The sequence below is a fragment of the Octopus sinensis genome, linkage group LG15 (genome assembly GCF_006345805.1).
Source record: "Octopus sinensis linkage group LG15, ASM634580v1, whole genome shotgun sequence".
NCBI lineage: Eukaryota > Metazoa > Mollusca > Cephalopoda > Octopoda > Octopodidae > Octopus > Octopus sinensis.
In genome coordinates, this window is record NC_043011.1 from 55,311,323 (window position 1) to 55,330,647 (window position 19,325).

A 19,325-nucleotide genomic window follows, 5' to 3' on the forward strand; every position below is an offset into this window, starting at 1 on the left:
CTAGTTACAAATTGGAAATATGCTTACGTTCAGACAAAGATATCAAGTCTTAGCCTAAGAAATAGTTTCAATTGAAAAAAAAAAAACAAAAAGACAACACCCAAAATTATTCAAACTTTTCTTCAATAACTTGACCTTAACTTCTAAACTCAAGTTTACGAGCCAAAACTGTAGATTCTATATATCGTATTCTTCACACATAGAACTGGCAAAAAGCAAGAATAATTCTAAATTACATCACCTTATATGTTAAATTGTGGAGGCGCAATGGCCCAGTGGTTAGGGGAGCGGACTCGCAGTCGTAGGATCGCGATTTCGAATCCCAGACCGGGCATTGTGAGTGTTTATTGAGCGTAAACACCTAAAGCTCCATGAGGCTCCGGCAGGGGGTAGTGGCAATCCCTGCTGTACTCTTTCACCACAAATTTCTCTCACTCTTTCTTCTGTTGACCTGCTCGCTTAGCCAGCGGGGTGGCGTCATTTGAAGCCTAAAAACAATGCAAAGTGCATTGTGACCAGCGATGTGTAATAACATCTGATAGCCTGGTTGGTCATGGGATATGTTAAATTACTAATATCTATATGAAGCAAAATAAAGCCATTCTACACACCATTATTTTGCTGGAAAACCCATAAATTGGAGGAAAATAACTTTTAGTTTGGAAGCAAATTGCTCTTCCTCTATTCATTTTCTGCTAAAAGATGAAGTGATATTCTGAACACAGTTCCAATTAAAGTATTTTTATGAACAACTCAGCCCAAGGCAGCAATATTTACATGCAGTGAGTGGAAGAATGTTCAGTAAGCCATTACTGAAACACTTAATGACCCCCACTACTTTGTGGGTCATAGATTTATTCAAGCGGAACAAACTGGATTGGTGATAGTCCACAACAAAACAGGCTTCGGTTGTTGACTCAATTCCAAAATATGTTGAAATACAAAACAAGGACACAAAACAAGCGAACCAAAACATCAATGAGTAAATAAATATTTATATCGCATTAAACAGTTGCAGATGACATGACAAGCCATCAGACCAGGTTGCTAGTCATTTAGTATCTACAAGTAGTGTCTAGGACATGTTCATTGGTATTCATCGGCTATCTAAGAATAGTCGCTTATAAATAGCCAGTTTCTTGGCAGATTAATAAATTTGTAAAAATTAAACTGAAAATAGTCATGGCCACAACAATAAATGACAACAAAATTTTGTATACATAATGATAAATTCAGTGTTTTAGAATACATTACATTAGAGTATTACAAAAATATTATTTATAATTATTGTTATAAAGATAATGATATTTCCTTAAAATTATTTAAATTCTTGTGTATAGACGTAGGAGTGGCTGTGTGGTAAGTAGCTTGTTCCGGGTTCAGTCCCACTGCGTGGCACCTTGGGCAAGTGTCTTCTACTATAGCCTCGGGTCGACCAAAGCCTTGCGAGTGGATTTGGTAGACGGAAACTGAAAAAAGCCCGTCGTATATATGTATATATATATATGTGTGTATATGTTTGTGTGTCTGTGTTTGTCCCCACCAACATCGCTTGACAACCGATGCTGGTGTGTTTACATCACCATAACTTAGTGGTTCAGCAAAAGCGACCAATAGAATAAGTACTAGGCTTACAAAGAATAAGTCCTGGGTCGATTTGCTCGATTAAAGGCGGTGCTCCAGCATGGCCACAGTCAAATGACTGAAACAAGTAAAATAGTAGACCAGGGTGTTATTCAGTACAGAACCCTTGACAATAAAATCAAAGTATCTATGGCTTTTAGAATACAATGCTGTATTTAGCCTCTGTCCTTCAGCATCTTTCTTCCTTTTCTCCATCATTAATTATAGCAACATCAAAATAATAACGAATCCTTATCTTTCTCACAAGTAATTAAATGTTTCCAATTTTGTTTATAGAAACTGTGGTGGTCTCTTCTAGTTTAGTTATTTTCTTATTTGTTTTTTGCCAGAGGTTAAAAAAAAAAAGGGGGGGGTCATTTTACAGAGAAAGAAATAAAGACAGCCTTTTGAAATAAGTGACTTCACAAGAATCATTCTTGAAATCTAAATGGACACAGAACATCTATAAAGATGACAAATGTATATAATGATGATGTAATGACATCCTCAACATTCACTGGAGTGACTTCGTCACAAACATCGAAGTCTTGGAGCGGGCCGAGATCCCCAGCATTGAAGCCACACTACTGAAGTACCACCTCCGATGGGCAGGGCATGTCTCCAGAATGGAGAACCATCGCCTTCCAAAGATTGCCCTGTTTGGCAAACTCTCCACCGGCCACCAAGTGAGAGGAGTTCCGAGGAAGCGCTACAAAGACTGCCTCAAGAAGTCTCTAACAGCCTTCCTGATCTTCGTTCGCGAAGCCGAGCCATGATGATGATGATGAATGATATATATATATATATATATATATATATATATATATAAAAATATATATATATAACTAGCAGAGATACCCGGTATTGCTTGGGATTGAAATGGTATAGTTTGTATATGTATATATTACAGTTATGTTGAAACAGGCGATAGGACAAAATTGATGACAAAACATTTGTGGAGTAAATAATGGGCTAATTTGACTAAGCAACATGCCATGCGTCCGTTTGGAGTATTCCAGGCCCTAACCTGTCATGGAAATTGGGAGTGGGGGTGGGGGGTATGCGAATTTTGAATGCACTGCAAAGCTGTTAGTGGATATACTCTCATTTGGGGCAGTCGGCGCTGTGTCTAACACGACCCATCGTCTGAAATTTTGACACCTCCTTCAGGGTTTGTTGCCCTACATCTCTCATAAAGTAAATTTGGAGGAACTGTGGTTGTTCATTTGTGGTTAACAGGGAACAAATCATGTGTGTGTGTGTGTGAACCAAATATTTATAAAAAAAAAAACTTTAAGAAAGAAAGAGAAGACAACCTAACAATACATATCAAATACTAAATTCTTTCTTATTTTATCGCCTTACTGGCACCTGTGCCAGAGGCATGTATAAAAGATTCAAGCAAGGTCGTTGCCAGTACCGCCTTACTGGTCCCGTGCCGGTGGCATGTAAAAGCACCCACTACACTTTCGGAGTGGTTGGCGTTAGGAAGGGCATCCAGCTGTAGAGACTACCAGATCAAGATTGAAGCCTGGTGCAGCCATCTGGTTCGCCAGCCCTCAGTCAAAATCGTCCAACCCATGCTAGCATGGAAAGCGGACGTTAATCGATGATGATTTTCTCTTTCAAACATAAAAAGAGGAAATGAAAGAAACTCATGCTCAAGACTCAGACTCAGAGATTCTTTATGTTCCGAGTTGGTGAAACATCAAAAACTGTTTGTTAAGATGTGTACAGATCAAGAGAAAGAAGCATTCGCTGTGGTCAGCCATCCAGGACCATGGATTTGTCCAATATGTGCAGGGTGTTGGCAATGACAACTCCAGTAAGGTGTGATGAGAGACATTAGTGAATAGCTGAAGGTGACAGAGTCCACAGAGCCCAGGGACATTCAGTATGAAACCCTACATGATGAAAATGGGGAAGTTACCTTGAGAACCATAACAGCCCACCACCACCACATCATGTGGCCTAAGCCTCATCAGTTTAAAACTCCCCCACTCTAGACTATGGGCCATCATCAGATGGCACAAAGGCTGACCAACCAGTGACCACACAGTACCCGGGGATTTATTGGGGGCAACTTGGTCAAGGCCCACATGATCCTGGCACACAGTCATTTCTGGGGCTGTCAGTAGGGCAGGTTTTTTTTTGGGGGGGGGGGTGCCATTAAACATGGGTTTGTTTGTTTTTTAATTTGATGTCTTTGATTTTCTTTGTATAGTGTTTTGTTCTCTGGTTTAGAAAGAGAGAGAGTGTGTTGTGTGTGTGTGAGAGAGAGAGTGTGTATGTGTGTGAGAGAGAGAGTGTGTGTGTGTGTGTGAGAGAGAGAGAGTGTGTGTGTGAGAGAGAGAGTGTGTGTGTGTGCGAGAGAGAGTGTGTGTGTGTGTGAGAGAGAGAGAGTGTGTGTGTGTGAGAGAGAGAGAGTGTGTGTGTGTGAGAGAGAGAGTGTGTGTGTGTGTGTGAGAGAGAGAGAGTGTGTGTGTGTGAGAGAGAGAGAGTGTGTGTGTGAGAGAGAGAGTGTGTGTGTGTGAGAGAGAGAGTGTGGTGTGTGTGAGAGAGAGAGAGTGTGTGTGTGTGTGAGAGAGAGTGTGTGTGTGAGAGAGAGAGTGTGTGTGTGAGAGAGAGAGTGTGTGTGTGTGAGAGAGAGAGAGAGAGTGTGTGTGTGTGAGAGAGAGTGTGTGTGAGAGAGAGAGACAGACAGACAGACAGACAGACACAGAGGTTTGTTTTCAATAGTTTAAAAGTTTACATTCAATATGAAGTAATTTTGAAATCTTTTCAACTTGATTATAGCCGTAGAAATAATATTTAACGATATTCTGACGTTAATAGAGAGTCTATATAAAAACCACTTTAATTGGAAATTAAGACTAAATCTGTGATAACATATCAGATTATATACACAAAGCCAGAAATGTGGAAAAAGATGGTAAGCCAAAGCTATGGAGGTCTATATTGAGAAAAGGACTATCACCATCGCTGTAATTTCTTCCTGGCACAAAATAAAATAACAGCATCATATATAATTAAGAAGACAAAACTATGAAAATAAAATTATATCAAAGAAAAAAAATAAAGATTTCTGAAAGTGAAATGCTTGAAATAAAGGAACTCACAGACAGGGGTTATGTTATGGCTCCAACGAAATAAAATACTTTCAGCAAAACTGATGAACAAAAAGACACACCAATTGTGTTCTATCCAACTCAGAAAATGGCCACTTAACTAACAATTCCTCTTTATACAGGCAATTATCTCTTTAATAACAGGAAAATGACAATTTATTCGTCAGCTCAAATTAATTAACAGATAAAAGTAAACAAGGCACTGCCCAAAACAATAAACTCAACAGTTATTTTAGAGTTTCTCTAAAACAAGCATTTCAAAGAAATACTTTCAAGAAATATTACAAGAAGACAGTTTTTTATACCAACAGAAATCCAAAGAATATTAAAGAATAAGAAATATTTAATGGTTTTCAAGAGGGCATAGATTTCAAATCTATAAATAATACCAGTAGCTATTTTTTTCCCCATGCTTTCATATAGATGATAATCATCATTTAACATCCGTTGTCCATGCTGGCATGGGTTGGACAGTTTGACCAAGGCTGCACCAGACTCCAGTCTGATTTGGCAGGGTTTCTATGGCCAGATGCCCTTCCTAACGCCAACCACTCCTTGCGTGTAATGGGTGTTTTTACATGCCAATTGCATGACACCAGTATCTGCAACAACTGCGATTTTGCTCAGCTTGGTGGGTCTTCTTCTCAAGCACGACATAATGCCAAAGATCTCAGTCATTGCCTCTTTGAGGCCCAACACTCAAAAGGTGCTTGTTACGTGCCATCGGCATCATCCACCTTGAGATCCAATGCGCAAAAGGTGCCTTTCACGTGCCAGTTACATAACGCCAGCATCAGCCACAACTATGATTTCATTTGGCTTGACAGGTTTTCTCAAGCACAGCATATCGCCAAAGGTCTCAGTCACAGGTCATTGTCTCTGTGAGGCCCAAAGTTCAAAGTTCATACTTCACCACCTCGTCCCATGTCTTCCTGGGTCTACCTCTATCACAGGTTCCCTCCACAGTTAGAGATCAGCACTTCTTTGCACAGCTGTCCTGATTATTATTATTATTATTATTATTATTATTATAAAAGGTGACAGGCTGGCAGAAACGTTGGCATGCCGGGCGAAAAGCTTAGTGGTATTTCATCTGCAACTACATCCCGAGTTCAAATTCCGTCGAGGTCAACTCTGCCTTTCATCCTTTCAGGGTTGATTGAATAAGTACCAGTTATGCACTGGGGTCGATATAATCGACTTAATCCGCTTGTCTGTCCTTGTTTGTCCTCTCTGTGTTTAGCCCCTTGTGGGTAGTAAAGAGATAAGTATTTCATCTGCCACTACATTCCGAGTTCAAATTCCACCAAGGTTCACTTGCCTTTCATCTTTTCGGGGTTGATAAAATAAGTACCAGTTGAACACTGGGGTCAATGTAATCGACTTGTCTCCTCCCCCAAAACTGCTGCCCTTGTGGCAAAATTTGAAACATGCAGGTTGAAATACCTAGCAGTATTTTGTGTCTTAATGTTCTGAGTTCAAATTCTGCCAAGGTCAACTTAGTTTTTCATCCTTTTAGGGTTGATAAAATAAATACCAGTTGAGTACTGGGGTAGATGTAATTGACTATCCCCCCTCTCCTGAAATTTCAGACCTTTTGCCTATAATAGAAAGGATTATTATTATTATTATTATTATTATTATTATTATTATAAGGTATGAGACGGAAGTTTAATGGTAGAGTCAGTTTGACTCATTAATTCATGACTACTTCTCTCAACCTAATTAACATAGTATTGAATAAATTAGTGGAATGTTGAATTGCTGTTGCTGCTGCTGCTACTACTGCTGCTTCATCCCTTTCTTCCGATTCCTAACAAACCCTGATCTTGAGGGATTGCAGTCTAATTAATAGTTTCGTTACCATTGCCAATTCCTCTATTATTAATATTTCTACGCTTAAGGACAAAAATGACAACAGCAGTAAATTGCCCCAATAAAATGTCTTGCAGGATATATATAATATTACCCCATCAAATAGCAAAAAGTATGCACCTGGGTTACACAGAGTTGTAGAACCAAACACATTTTCCGTTCAATGCTCTCAATTGGGCTCCCAGACATTTTACAGGAATTGGTGAGGTTTTGCTATTTTTAGGAGTGGCTGTGTGGTAAGTAGTTTGTTTACCAACCACATGGTTCCGGGTTCAGTCCCACTGCGTGGCACCTTGGGCAAGTGTCTTCTACTATAGCCTCAGGCTGACCAAAGCCTTGTGAGTGGATTTGGTAGACGGAAACTGAAAAGAAGCCCGTCGTATACATGTATATATGTATATATGCGTGTGTGTGTCTGTGTTTGTTCCCCTAGCATTGCTTGACAACCGATGCTGGTGTGTTTATGTCCCCGTTACTTAGCGGTTCGGCAAAAGAGACCGATAGAATAAGTATTGGGCTTACAAAAAGAATAAGTCCCGGGGTCGAGTTGCTCGATTAAAGGCGGTGCTCCAGCATGGCCGCAGTCAAATGACTGAAACAAGTAAAAGAGTATATATTTTTATCTATCTATCTCTCTCTCTCTCTATATATATATATATATATATACATATATATTGATATAATACTATATAATATGGTGCAAAATGTGTTTGCTTTGGCTGTGGTTTTGTCTCTGAGTGTGGTTCTTCCTACTGTCAACCACTACGTAGTGGACTAAGCGCATTTAATTTGGAAATAGCACAAGTTGTGTGAAAGACAGAATAATAAGTATTATTGTAATTGAACATCAGTTGAATTTTGATGTGGCTGCTCCCAAAAGAGGTTAATGTTAAAATGGGTGACACATGAATAAGATGCAGGGGGAAGAAGGGCTGGACGAAATGAATAAGATGCAGGGGAAAGAGGGGCCGGACAGAGTGAAAAACAGTCTTTTGGATGTGAAGCTGTATGGGAAACCTGAGCACAAATAGAACGAGAAGACACTTCAGCATTATTAACAACATTGTCCAGGGTATTCAAAAGAAGCAGCTGCATTGAGATATATATATGTGTGTGTGTGTATATATATATATATACTCACACACATGCATGCATACATACATATTGTGTCTAGACAGCAGCTGTTGGGTGGAAAAGTACTCAAGTAGGGTGTATTGATAAAGGAATAGATTTTCAGAATTAGAAGACATGATATGTGGTAAAGTTTGATGTAAAGATGTTGTTCCAGCCTCACAGACAAGAAAATGCAGAAACATGAAGAATGGTAAATATGTTATAGCATGAAAAACTGATTAAAATAATCTTGATAATAATAGAATCAAAACTATAATTTTCAAAGAATTTTAGGGGGACTTTTCTCTGTAGAATTAGTATTGTTATACCAGTGAAAATTAAATGAAACATCTTTCTTTTCATTGGTATTGTAACGTAAGGCGGCGTGCTGGCAGAAACGTTAGCACGCCGGGCGAAATGCATAGCCATATGTTCAGAGTTCAAATTCCGCCGAGGTCAACTTTGTCTTCATCCTTTCGGGGTCGATTAAATAAGTACCAGTTACGCACTGGGGTCGATGTAATCGACTTAATCCGTTTGTCCTCTCTGAGTAGCCCCTTGTGGGTAGTAAAGAAATAGGTATAGTAACATTTTTGTTTTTAAATGAAGCTGTTTCTATTGTTTGGATTACATATTCTTGCCAACTTCACCAAAAAACCAAATGAATGGAGAAAGTCGGCCACAGCAAAACTTACATTGCTACCTTCACAATATTGCTCTATCATGTAGAGTTATTTGTCTCAGGTGCTTTACTTGAAATTCTTATCCGAAAGCGACTTTATTTTTTCATCTACCGAATGTGATGCATGACATGTCAAAAATCTTAAAACATTTTATTTTTTGACCCAAACTTCAATTATTCCACTTTGGTCACTAAGAACCAATAAAACTCAAAGGTTAACAAGCAAATATAATTTAAGATCAAAGTCCACAACATCTCTGTGAGATGCTGTTGTTTCTCTGCTCATTCATTCGATAATCTAAAACACATTTCTTTCCAACCTCAAAACCCAAGCTCCACATCTACAAAATCATTTCCCTTCTCCACAATTCCCTTTCGATTCTGCTTCAATGCTTAATATTTCCTCTACAACTTGGCCATATACAATACATAAAAACTACAGTAATTCTTGGTAAGCAAGCCTTCTTACCTGAATTCATTGAAGCAGCAAAATGTATTACAAGTATTTTTTTTTTTTTTACAATGTCTTTAACTATTCCTTAGTCTTCATAAAGTCAGAAATCAAAAGGCATTTTACGAAGAAGTACATTACAGTGCAAGAATAAAACAAGATTTTTGCAATTGCCAAAAAATCATTAGAAAAAGAAGAGACAGAACTGTTAATTTATTCCAACAGCAGTCACATTCCAATTCCATGCCAACATCTCTTCATTTCAGCAAACCAACCTGGAAGCCGTTCAGCAACGTGCAACCAAGAGAATACCCTCCATAAGACATCTGCCATATTCTGGATGCCTTACTTCCCTGGGCACGGACACATTGAAACTCCGACGTCTGGCAGCTGACTTGGCAGACATCCATAAAATTATTAACCATCTTACTAACAACAACTCTGAGCACCTTTTCAAACTCCACCCGTCTAACACCCATGGACAGAAAACAGCACAGTTCCCATGACTTTCAGAAACATTTTTTCACGCTGAGAGTTGCTGAAGCATGGAACAAACTGCCGGCATCAGTTGTCAGTTGTCGGAGCACTGCATCCTTCAAAACTTCCATGCTTCCTGAGATTCACCAACACTACACCTGATTTTCTCCCCTCCATACACACGCAAGCATGTATCTGACTCATACACTGTTCGCTTTCCAGACATTTGTACATTACTGCATATGCTTTATACGCACTTTTGACAAGTTGTGGTGCACCTGGGCACTGTATACAATAATTTGTATACAAGGCAGTGAGCTGGCAGAAACATTAGCACACTGGGCGAAATGTTTAGCGGTATTTCGTCTGTCGCTACATTCTGAGTTCAAATTCCGCCAAGGTTGACTTTGCCTTTCATCCTTTCGGTGTCGATTAAATAAGTACCAGTTACGCATTGGGGTCGATGTGATCGACTTAATCCGTTTGTCTGTCCTTGTTTGTCCCCTCTGTGTTTAGCCCCATGTGGGTAGTAAAGAAATATGTATACAATATTTTCATTATTATTATTATTAGAACCTTTTCTGCCTCTGCTTAATCAAGACGGTTCCTTACACAACACCAACAACATCTTCATCATCCACGACATGACTTCCTTTTCTGCCGTTTCCAATTCTAAATCACCGTAGATCCACCACTTTTCTACAATCCTGGATTCAGACTGAAATTTCTCAATCTTCCAACTTCAAACATTAGCCATTGCACTCAAGTAAATTATTTCACAATTAGTGCCTATACTAATTAGTGTCTATCCAAATGAAAGACTTTTTGAGGTAGCTAACCACCCAATCCCTCCTCATCAGTTTTTATGGAATCAATCATTAACGATCATTTCCAACTTCCTCACACACACACACACACACAACCACACATACATATTTTACTCCCCTCTTCAAGTGAATATCAATATGAATATTTAAAATCTAGGTCCACAACTAATCTACTAATTAATACATATAACAGTAGGCTATATAATATTATTACTATTAATAATAATAATAATAATAATAATAATAATACAGATAATGAAAAGCACACAAAGGACTTGTTATTTTGCTTCTTAAATGCTTTTGTATTCCTGTGAAAATCCAGTTCCTCTCCTATATGTTTGATATTTTAATCTAAGAATTTGGGAGAGGGCAACCAGTTCCCAGGATCATTGCAGGCCTTCCATTGATGAGGAGACTGATCAGCAGAGTGGGACTAATAAAGGACTGCAGTTCTGGGGAGAAGGGCCAGGATGGAGTGGGTTGTACTGGGTCAAATAGACCATATTGTACAGGTTTTACAACTAATTCTGAAGAGCAGAACCTGTTGTAATGCTGATAGAAAAACAATAAATCAGAAAAGAGAAAAGAATCCAGTTCAGAAGAAGATCAATGAGTCGATTATTGCCAATCAATTTTCCATTGAATGGGATTTGGAATCTCTGTTGATCTTCACCCATTTAGAATGTCTCCCAATTTTTACACCATTCAATATATCCAAATAGATGTTATAATTCTCCATTAAGCAACATCCTTCAAATCAAACATCCCCTTGAATTACTACCACCAGGTATCAATGATAACCTTTATTGAGTTTACCATCCAGGATTTGATCCTCTAAGAATATTTAACTCCAAAATGTAAATGATATCTTTTCAATCAAGGACATCTCCTCTCAAACAAACTGCCTTACCAAAGATACTAAGACGAGCACTATGACCTGGCAACGCCGGGTCATAGTGCTAGTGCATGCATATACAGCTGTGTGCGTGCGTACATACACGCGAGTACTGTCCAAATCTCCAACCAATCACATACGGCTAGCTGGCATTCAATTGGTGTATCAAGTTTCGGACATTTTGATTGGGTTTTGGATAGAAAATTCACAAAAGAGTCACTTCTATTGATTTTTTAATGGCTCTGTGGGGGTGACTGGGGAAATGTAAAGATGTGCACGACCACCCTTGGACAGGTTTTGAATGACCATAGAAAGTGCGAGCCCTCTAACTGAGAAATTGTGGATTTGTATAAAGGACACACACACACAGACATTTTGCTGTTTATGTATATAGAGATAAAAACTGAAAGGAAAAAGATAGCTTCAGAACAAAGAAATATTTCAAACAATTTTATGGATTATAACATGTTACTACTTTCTTGAATCACTGGAATCTTAAACAAAAACCTAAAAGTAAACTATTGACCTTTGAGAAGCTAAGTTGTTTTGTTTTTGTTTGTTTTTTTGTTTTTTACATAAACATTCAACTTGCTGAAATTCTCCCTCAAATCAGGAGGCCACCTTTTAACCCTTTACCATTCACATTATTCTCTCAACTTAAATTCTTATTCATTCACATTCATCATCATCATCATTATCATCGTTTAACGTCCGCTTTCCATGCTGGCATGGGTTGGACGATTTTGACTGAGGGCTGGCGAACCAGACGGTTGCACCAGGCTCCAATCATGATCTGGCAAAGTTTCTACAGCTGGATGCCCTTCCTAATGCCAACCACTCCGAGAGTGTAGTGGGTGCTTTTTACGTGCCACCAGCATGGGGCCAGTCAGGCGGCACTGGCAAAAGCCACGCTCGAATCTTTTTACACATGCCACCGGCACAGGTGCCAGTAAGGCGACGTTGGTAACGATCACACTCGAATGGTGCCCTTTTACGTGCCACTGGCACGGAGCCAGTTGGCTGCTCTGTCAACGATCACCCTCGTATGGTGCTCTTTGCACCCCGCTAGCATGGATGCCAGTTGTCGGATTTGATTTCTGAATTAATTATGCATTATCTCATTGCTTTGATACTTTGATGATGTGGTTGTAAATTTTTAGAATGACATTGTAGGGTAGGTGTAAGAGGCCAGTTTTTGACAGTCTGAGTATGAAACAGGTAGAATATTTGGGTTGGTTTTGGTTGGTTTCAATGCTAAAGGAATGAAAGATGATTTATCACACCTGGAATATCTCTATTTAGAAATCTGATTAAGGATGACACGAAGATTAACGACAATAATTTGTCTCTGACAAAATTTTTCAAAGCCTGCTCCACCATACCTGCTTCTTTCCCCTTCAAGTACAATGGCAATGGATTATCTACTTAATCCTCTTTATCACATTTAACCAACAGACACTTGAATCACACCTGTTCGTTTCTACATCGCTCACACCAAATATCACGGCTATTCTGTTTTTTCAGAATGTCAAGCCTGATAAAGTCTTTTCCTAATAATAAATACGTCAGCGTAAAAGATTTCCAGTTCTTCAGATATTTAATAACCAGATACAAGTAAACAGAGAAGACATCTCAATATATAAAACTGAAAAATCTATTTCTTACAGATAACCATCCACTAATTGTGACATAACCTCAAACACTTATGTACGTGCACATCTCACAAACACACAGTGACATGCACATTATATATATGCACATATATATATATATATATATATATATACCTACCGAACATATACATACATATACAAACACAAACATATGCAATCACATACGTATACATATACATCCACATATATATATATATCCATACATATACATCCATATATATATATATATATATATATATATATATATATACATACATACATACATATATATAGTCATGTATATATACATTCATATATATACACATATACATCCATATATATATACATATACACCCATATATATATATATATACATACATACATATACATCCATATATATATATATCATCATCATCATCATCATCGTTTAGCGTCCGTTTTCCATGCTAGCATGGGTTGGACGGTTCAACTGGGGTCTGTGAAGCTGGGAGGCTTCATCAGGCCCAGTCAAATCTGGCAGTGTTTCTACGGCTGGACGCCCTTCCTAACGCCAACCACTCAGTGAGTGTAGTGGGTGCTTTTTACGTGCCACCCGCACAGGTGCCAGACAGAGCTGGCAAACGGCCACGAACGGATGGTGCTTTTACATCCATATATATATATACACATACATCCATATATATACATACATACGCGTGGCTCAGTGGTTAGAGCGTCGAGCTTACGATCGTGAGGTTGTGAGCTCGAATCCCGGACCGGGCTGCATGTTGTGTTCTTGAGCAAGACACTTTATTTCACATTGCTCCAGTTCACTCACCTGTAGAAATGAGTTGCGACGTGACAGGTGCCAAGCTGTATCGGCCCTTGCCTTTCCCTTGGACAACATCGGTGACGTGGAGAGGGGAGGCCGGTATGCATGGGCGACTGCTGGTCTTCCATGAAACAACCTTGCCCAGACTTGTGCCTCAAAGAGTAACTCTCTCGGTGCAAACCCATGGTCAGTGTCTGACCGAAGGGGGTCATCATAATATACATATACATATATTTCTAGCATACTAAACAACCACATTGAGGACCAGCGACGTTTGAGCTTATTTAAAAGAGAGAGAAAAATGCTTTACACAACAAATTCTGATATAATTGTAATCTACACCAAATCTTAAGAAATTAGAAAATGTTGACAAATTAGCCATGTTTCAGAAAGTTACCACACACACATATATATATACACACACACATAAATATATACATAATATGTGTATGTATATCACGTCACCATCACGTGACCGACCAGTCCATCAGATGTAGTTACACATCACTGGTCACAATGCGTTCGCATTGTTTTAGCCTTCGAATGACGCCACCCCGCTGGCTAAGCGAGCAGGCCAACAGAAGAAAGAGTGGGAGAAAGAGTGGTGAAAGAGTACAGCAGGGATCACCACCATCCCCTGCCGGAGCCTCGTGGAGGTTTTAGGTGTTTTCGTTCAATAAACACTCACAACGCCCGGTCTGGAAATCGAAACCGCGAGTCCGCTGCCCTAACCACTAGGCCATTGCGCCTCCGTGTATGTATATATATATGGATATCATCATCATCATCACCATTTGATGTCCATTTTCCATGCTGGCATAGGGTGGACGGTTTGACAGGGGCCAACAAGCCAGGGGCTACATCTGGTACCCATCTGGTTTGGCATGTTATCTGTGGTTGAATGTCCTTCCTAACGCCACCACTTTACAGCGTGGACTGAGTGTGTTTACATGGCACTGCACAGGAGCATAGTTTCCACAGCTGGGTTTTTATAGTTTTATGATTCTATAGACCTTCGTGCAAGTTGACTGGGAACCTGGGGCCCACCAAAATTGGGCACCTCCTAAGGCCAGCCCTGTATACATACATACATATCATCATCATCATCATCGTTTAACGTCCGCTTTCCATGCTAGCATGGGTTGGACGGTTCAACTGGAGTCTGGCAAGCTCGAGGGCTGCACCAGGCCAGTCAGATCTGGCAGTGTTTCTACAGCTGGATGCCCTTCCTAACGCCAACCACTCCGAGAGTGTAGTGGGTGATTTTATGTGCCACTGACACAGGTGCCAGACGAGGCTGGCAGACGGCCACGCTCGGATGGTGTTTTTATGTGTTTATATATATATATATATATTTATGTGTTTATATATATATATATACATACACATACATACATATATATATATATATGCATGCATATATATATATACACATATACATATATATATATATATATGCATGCATATATATATATACACATATACATATATATATATATACACACACATATATACACACACATATATACATATATATATATACACACACACACACATATATATATATATACACACACATATATACATATATATATACACACATATATATACACACATATATACATATATATACACACACATTTACGCACACACATATATACATGCACACACACATACACATATATACACACATATACAAAATATACACATATATATACACACATTTACACACCACAGCTCGCGAGCTGAAACTAGATAAATAAACAAACAATAAACAAGCACACATATATATACAAACACATATATACACATATATATATATACACACATATATACATTCATTTTCATATATATATATATATATATATATATATATATATATATATATATATATACACATACATATATATACACACACACACACACATATATATATATATATACATACACACACATATATATACATACACATACATACATACATGTATATACAGACATACACATATACACATGTATATACATACATGCACACATACATATATACATGTATATACATACATGCACACATACATATACATGTATATACATGCACACATACATATATACATGTATATACATACATGCACACATACATATATATATATGTATATACATACATGCACACATACATATATACATGTATATACATACATGCACACACATATATATATATACGTACATACACACATATATATACATACACACATACACACATATATATACATACACACATACATGTATATACATACATATACACATACATATATACATACATACACATATACATACAAACACATATATACATACATATATACAATGGAAGGCGGACATTAAACAATGATGATGATACATATGTACACAGATATATACACACATACACGCACATACATACCGTTCACTCATTACCAGCATTGAAGGCAGACATTAAAAGATGGTGATCCAATACATGTGCACCTATGTACACACACATACACACAAATATACATGGTTATATATTTATTATATATAAGCATACATACAAACATATGCATTCATACATTCATATGACTAATACACACACACACACCAGCAAGAAAAAGTGGACGTAAAAAAGAAGGATGATATATTCATGAACAGATGTTTGTCTGTGTGTGTGTGTGTGCGTGTGAGTGTACAAGCAGCAGTGCCTGGTTCGGCCTGGGTTTTATAGGAATTATTAGGAAAAGTCACACAGCATATGACCTTCTGCTTGGAGAGGTGTACCCCTCCCCCCCCCTGCAACGTTTCTGCTAATTAAGTGCCAAACTATAGCCTACAACTGACAACATAAATACACACACACACATATATATCTCTGTGTGTGTGTGTGTGTGTGTTTGTGTGTGTGTGTGTATATGTATATATATATATCACCGTGACCGACCAGGCTATCAGATGTTGCCACACATCGCTGGTCACAATGCGCTTAGCATTGTTTTAGCCTTCAAATGACGCCACCCCGCTGGCTAAGCGAGCAGGCTAATATATATATGCATATGTATGTATGCATATGTATGTATGTATGTATGTATATGCGGAATTTATATTTATACAGAGAAATATCGAAGGGCTGAGACGAAAAAACAAATAGAGAACAGACACTTTGATAAATGGTGAAAAGAAATGCCAAACTGAAGGCAAGAACAAAGTCCAGCAACACCAAATAAATTCTGTCAATCCACATTTATTATTCTGAAGAGAGTGTCCAGTTGTGGTGGTGAATAGCCATGCTTACTAATAATATATTACTAAACCGAATATAAATCATCAGAGACTACTGTTACAGAGACACACTAGAATTGACACGCACACACACACACATAAGTAAGCACGCGTACACACAATAACACACACACACACACAAGCAAGCAAGGACACACATATACAGACGCAAATATAATACAGACATGCACACAGAAAATTACATATATACATATGTATATACATACACAATTATTTTAACCCTTATTAAATGTAAAAAAAAAATGGTCAAGTAAGGTGACCATTTAAAAGGATAAACTTTATCCTATGTATCTATTCATTTATTTGATTTTTGTTTTGTGTGTATTTGTTTTTTCCCCTCAACGAATTATATCTGTTCGAAGAATTTAACCATTACTTCTTGGCTGGACAAGCCAGAGAGAGTGCGAAAGGCTGACAGCTTAAGGAGGAGAGCTAATACAATAATCACTTGGTATGATTCATTAAGGGATCTTATCTTCACCAACGCACAATGTTCTATGAAATAAATTTACAGTTTTTAGATTATTTCATCGTCTGTTAGCCTTTTTTTTTTGCTTTTTCTTTCAAGTAAATTTATTCTTCCCCACCACAAAAACACTTTTTTTTTCTTCTTCCCCCACATTTGAATACGATTAAATAATTAAAAGAAGGAAGGAAATAAAAGCACACGAAGACAGCCAACAACGACAAAGAAAGAAATTGCATTTTATTTGCTACGGCTTCTTGTCATTATTTTGCAGAGAGAGAGAAATAAATAAATTATGGAGACGCAGAGTTAAAAAGAGAAAAGACAAAACAACGGAATGAATGAGAGAGAAGAAAGGAGACATTGAGAGGCTGCGGTAAAAAAGAAAGAAACGTTTCGATGATTCATTCGTTGGTGTTTAGGAAATATTGTCGTTGGAGAGAAGTGAAAGGGGATTAAAAGTGAATTTTTTGTAACTTACGCCGTCAGCTTTTTGCTCGGTGGGACTCATATTTGTCAAATGAAGAGCAAACAAGGAAGAAGAAGTCGAGATGTGGTGTTGTTGTTGTCGTCGTTGTTGTTGTTGTTTAATGAGAGAAGAAGAAGAAGAAGAAGAGAGAGAGCAGAAGCGGAGGAGGAGGGGAAAGGTGGAGAGGGTGGGAGGAGATAGCAGCGCGCCGCAGTAAGGGAGGTAACTCTGTACTAACAGGTAGTCTCCCTGGACGTCCCCCCCTTTTTATAAGGTGGTGATTGCGCGCGCGCGCGCGTGTGTGTATGTGTGTGTGTGTGTGTACAATAATGTGTATATAAATATGTATATAAGAAAATACAAAATGGGACACGCACGCAAAACATTCAGACAGTCGGGTGATACAAGAAAGGGACAACAAAACATGCAGACAGACGATGCAAAGAAAACGAGGACGGGTCACACACACACACACACACACACACACATACACACACAAACACACAATGGCTGAAATTCTATTCCAAGCAATGTCATTCTTTGGTTGTTGTCTTATAGCATCATGGATGTGACGAATGTGGCTTGTCATAAACTGTTAAGGTCCTGCACCATTTTTTTGCAGAGATGTGACAATAACGAGCACCTCTTGCAGCAGGCGTTCAAAGAGCTTTACCAGCCTCTCTGACTCACACCCTCTTTCGTTCCAGCAGAGAATCTTCAATTCACTACTCCGCCCTTTCCAGCTGCAGCCAGCCATAATATGCAGCGCATAATAGAGATGCTGAGAAGAGAGTGATGCCAGTTCGTGAAGCTTTTTAAAGGGAGGGGATGGTCTTGCACGGGGCCATCACCGTTCTCTAAATCACACACACACACACACATGCAAACATGCTCACACACACACACACACACACACATACAAACATCCTCATATGCACACACACACACACACACACACATGCTCATATGCACACACACACACACACACACACACATGCTCATATGCACACACCACACACACATGCAAACATGCTCATACACACACACACACACACATGCAAACATGCTCATATGCACACACACACACACACACATGCATACATGCTCATACACACACACACACACACACATGCAAACATGCTCATACATACAAACACACACATACACACACACACATGCAAACATGCTCACACACACACACACACACACACATACATGCACACAGACAGACACATATGTATGTGTGCATGCACATAGCTACAGGCTTGATTGTGTGGTTTGCTTCCCAACCACATGGTTCCGGGTTCAGTCCCACTGCATGGCACTTTGGGCAAGTGTCTTCTACTGTAGCCCTGGCTTAACCAAAGCCTTGTGAGTGGGTCCGGTAGATGGAAACTCAAAAGCAACCTATTTCGTGTGTGTGTGTGAATAGCAAGAAAACCCAAACTGCATGAATAACACTTTGCTGGCAGTAAGATGATTATTGCTGCGGAGGACAGGGTCAGGGTTACAGTCTATGACTCTTCCCGACAGGATCGGAATCTACATCAGGCTCT

The 19,325-nt window shown here is 38.8% G+C and overlaps 1 protein-coding gene across 4 annotated transcripts in view; it reads right to left on the reverse strand.

Moving 5' to 3' along the window:
* Positions 1-19,325, reverse strand: part of LOC115219788 (coronin-2B) — a 128,978-nt gene that overhangs the window by 51,607 nt on the left and 58,046 nt on the right. The window contains exon 1 of one of the 4 annotated variants that reach the window (XM_036509766.1): positions 17,782-17,939. The exons of 2 other annotated variants lie outside the window; for them this stretch is intronic. In XM_036509766.1, the coding sequence (XP_036365659.1) occupies positions 17,782-17,811 (30 nt within the window). In that variant the 5' untranslated portion in view covers positions 17,812-17,939. Of the gene's footprint in view, positions 1-4,742; positions 4,767-17,781; positions 17,940-19,325 lie in introns of those variants that run through there. One more of the 4 variants, XM_036509770.1, reaches the window with a different exon arrangement.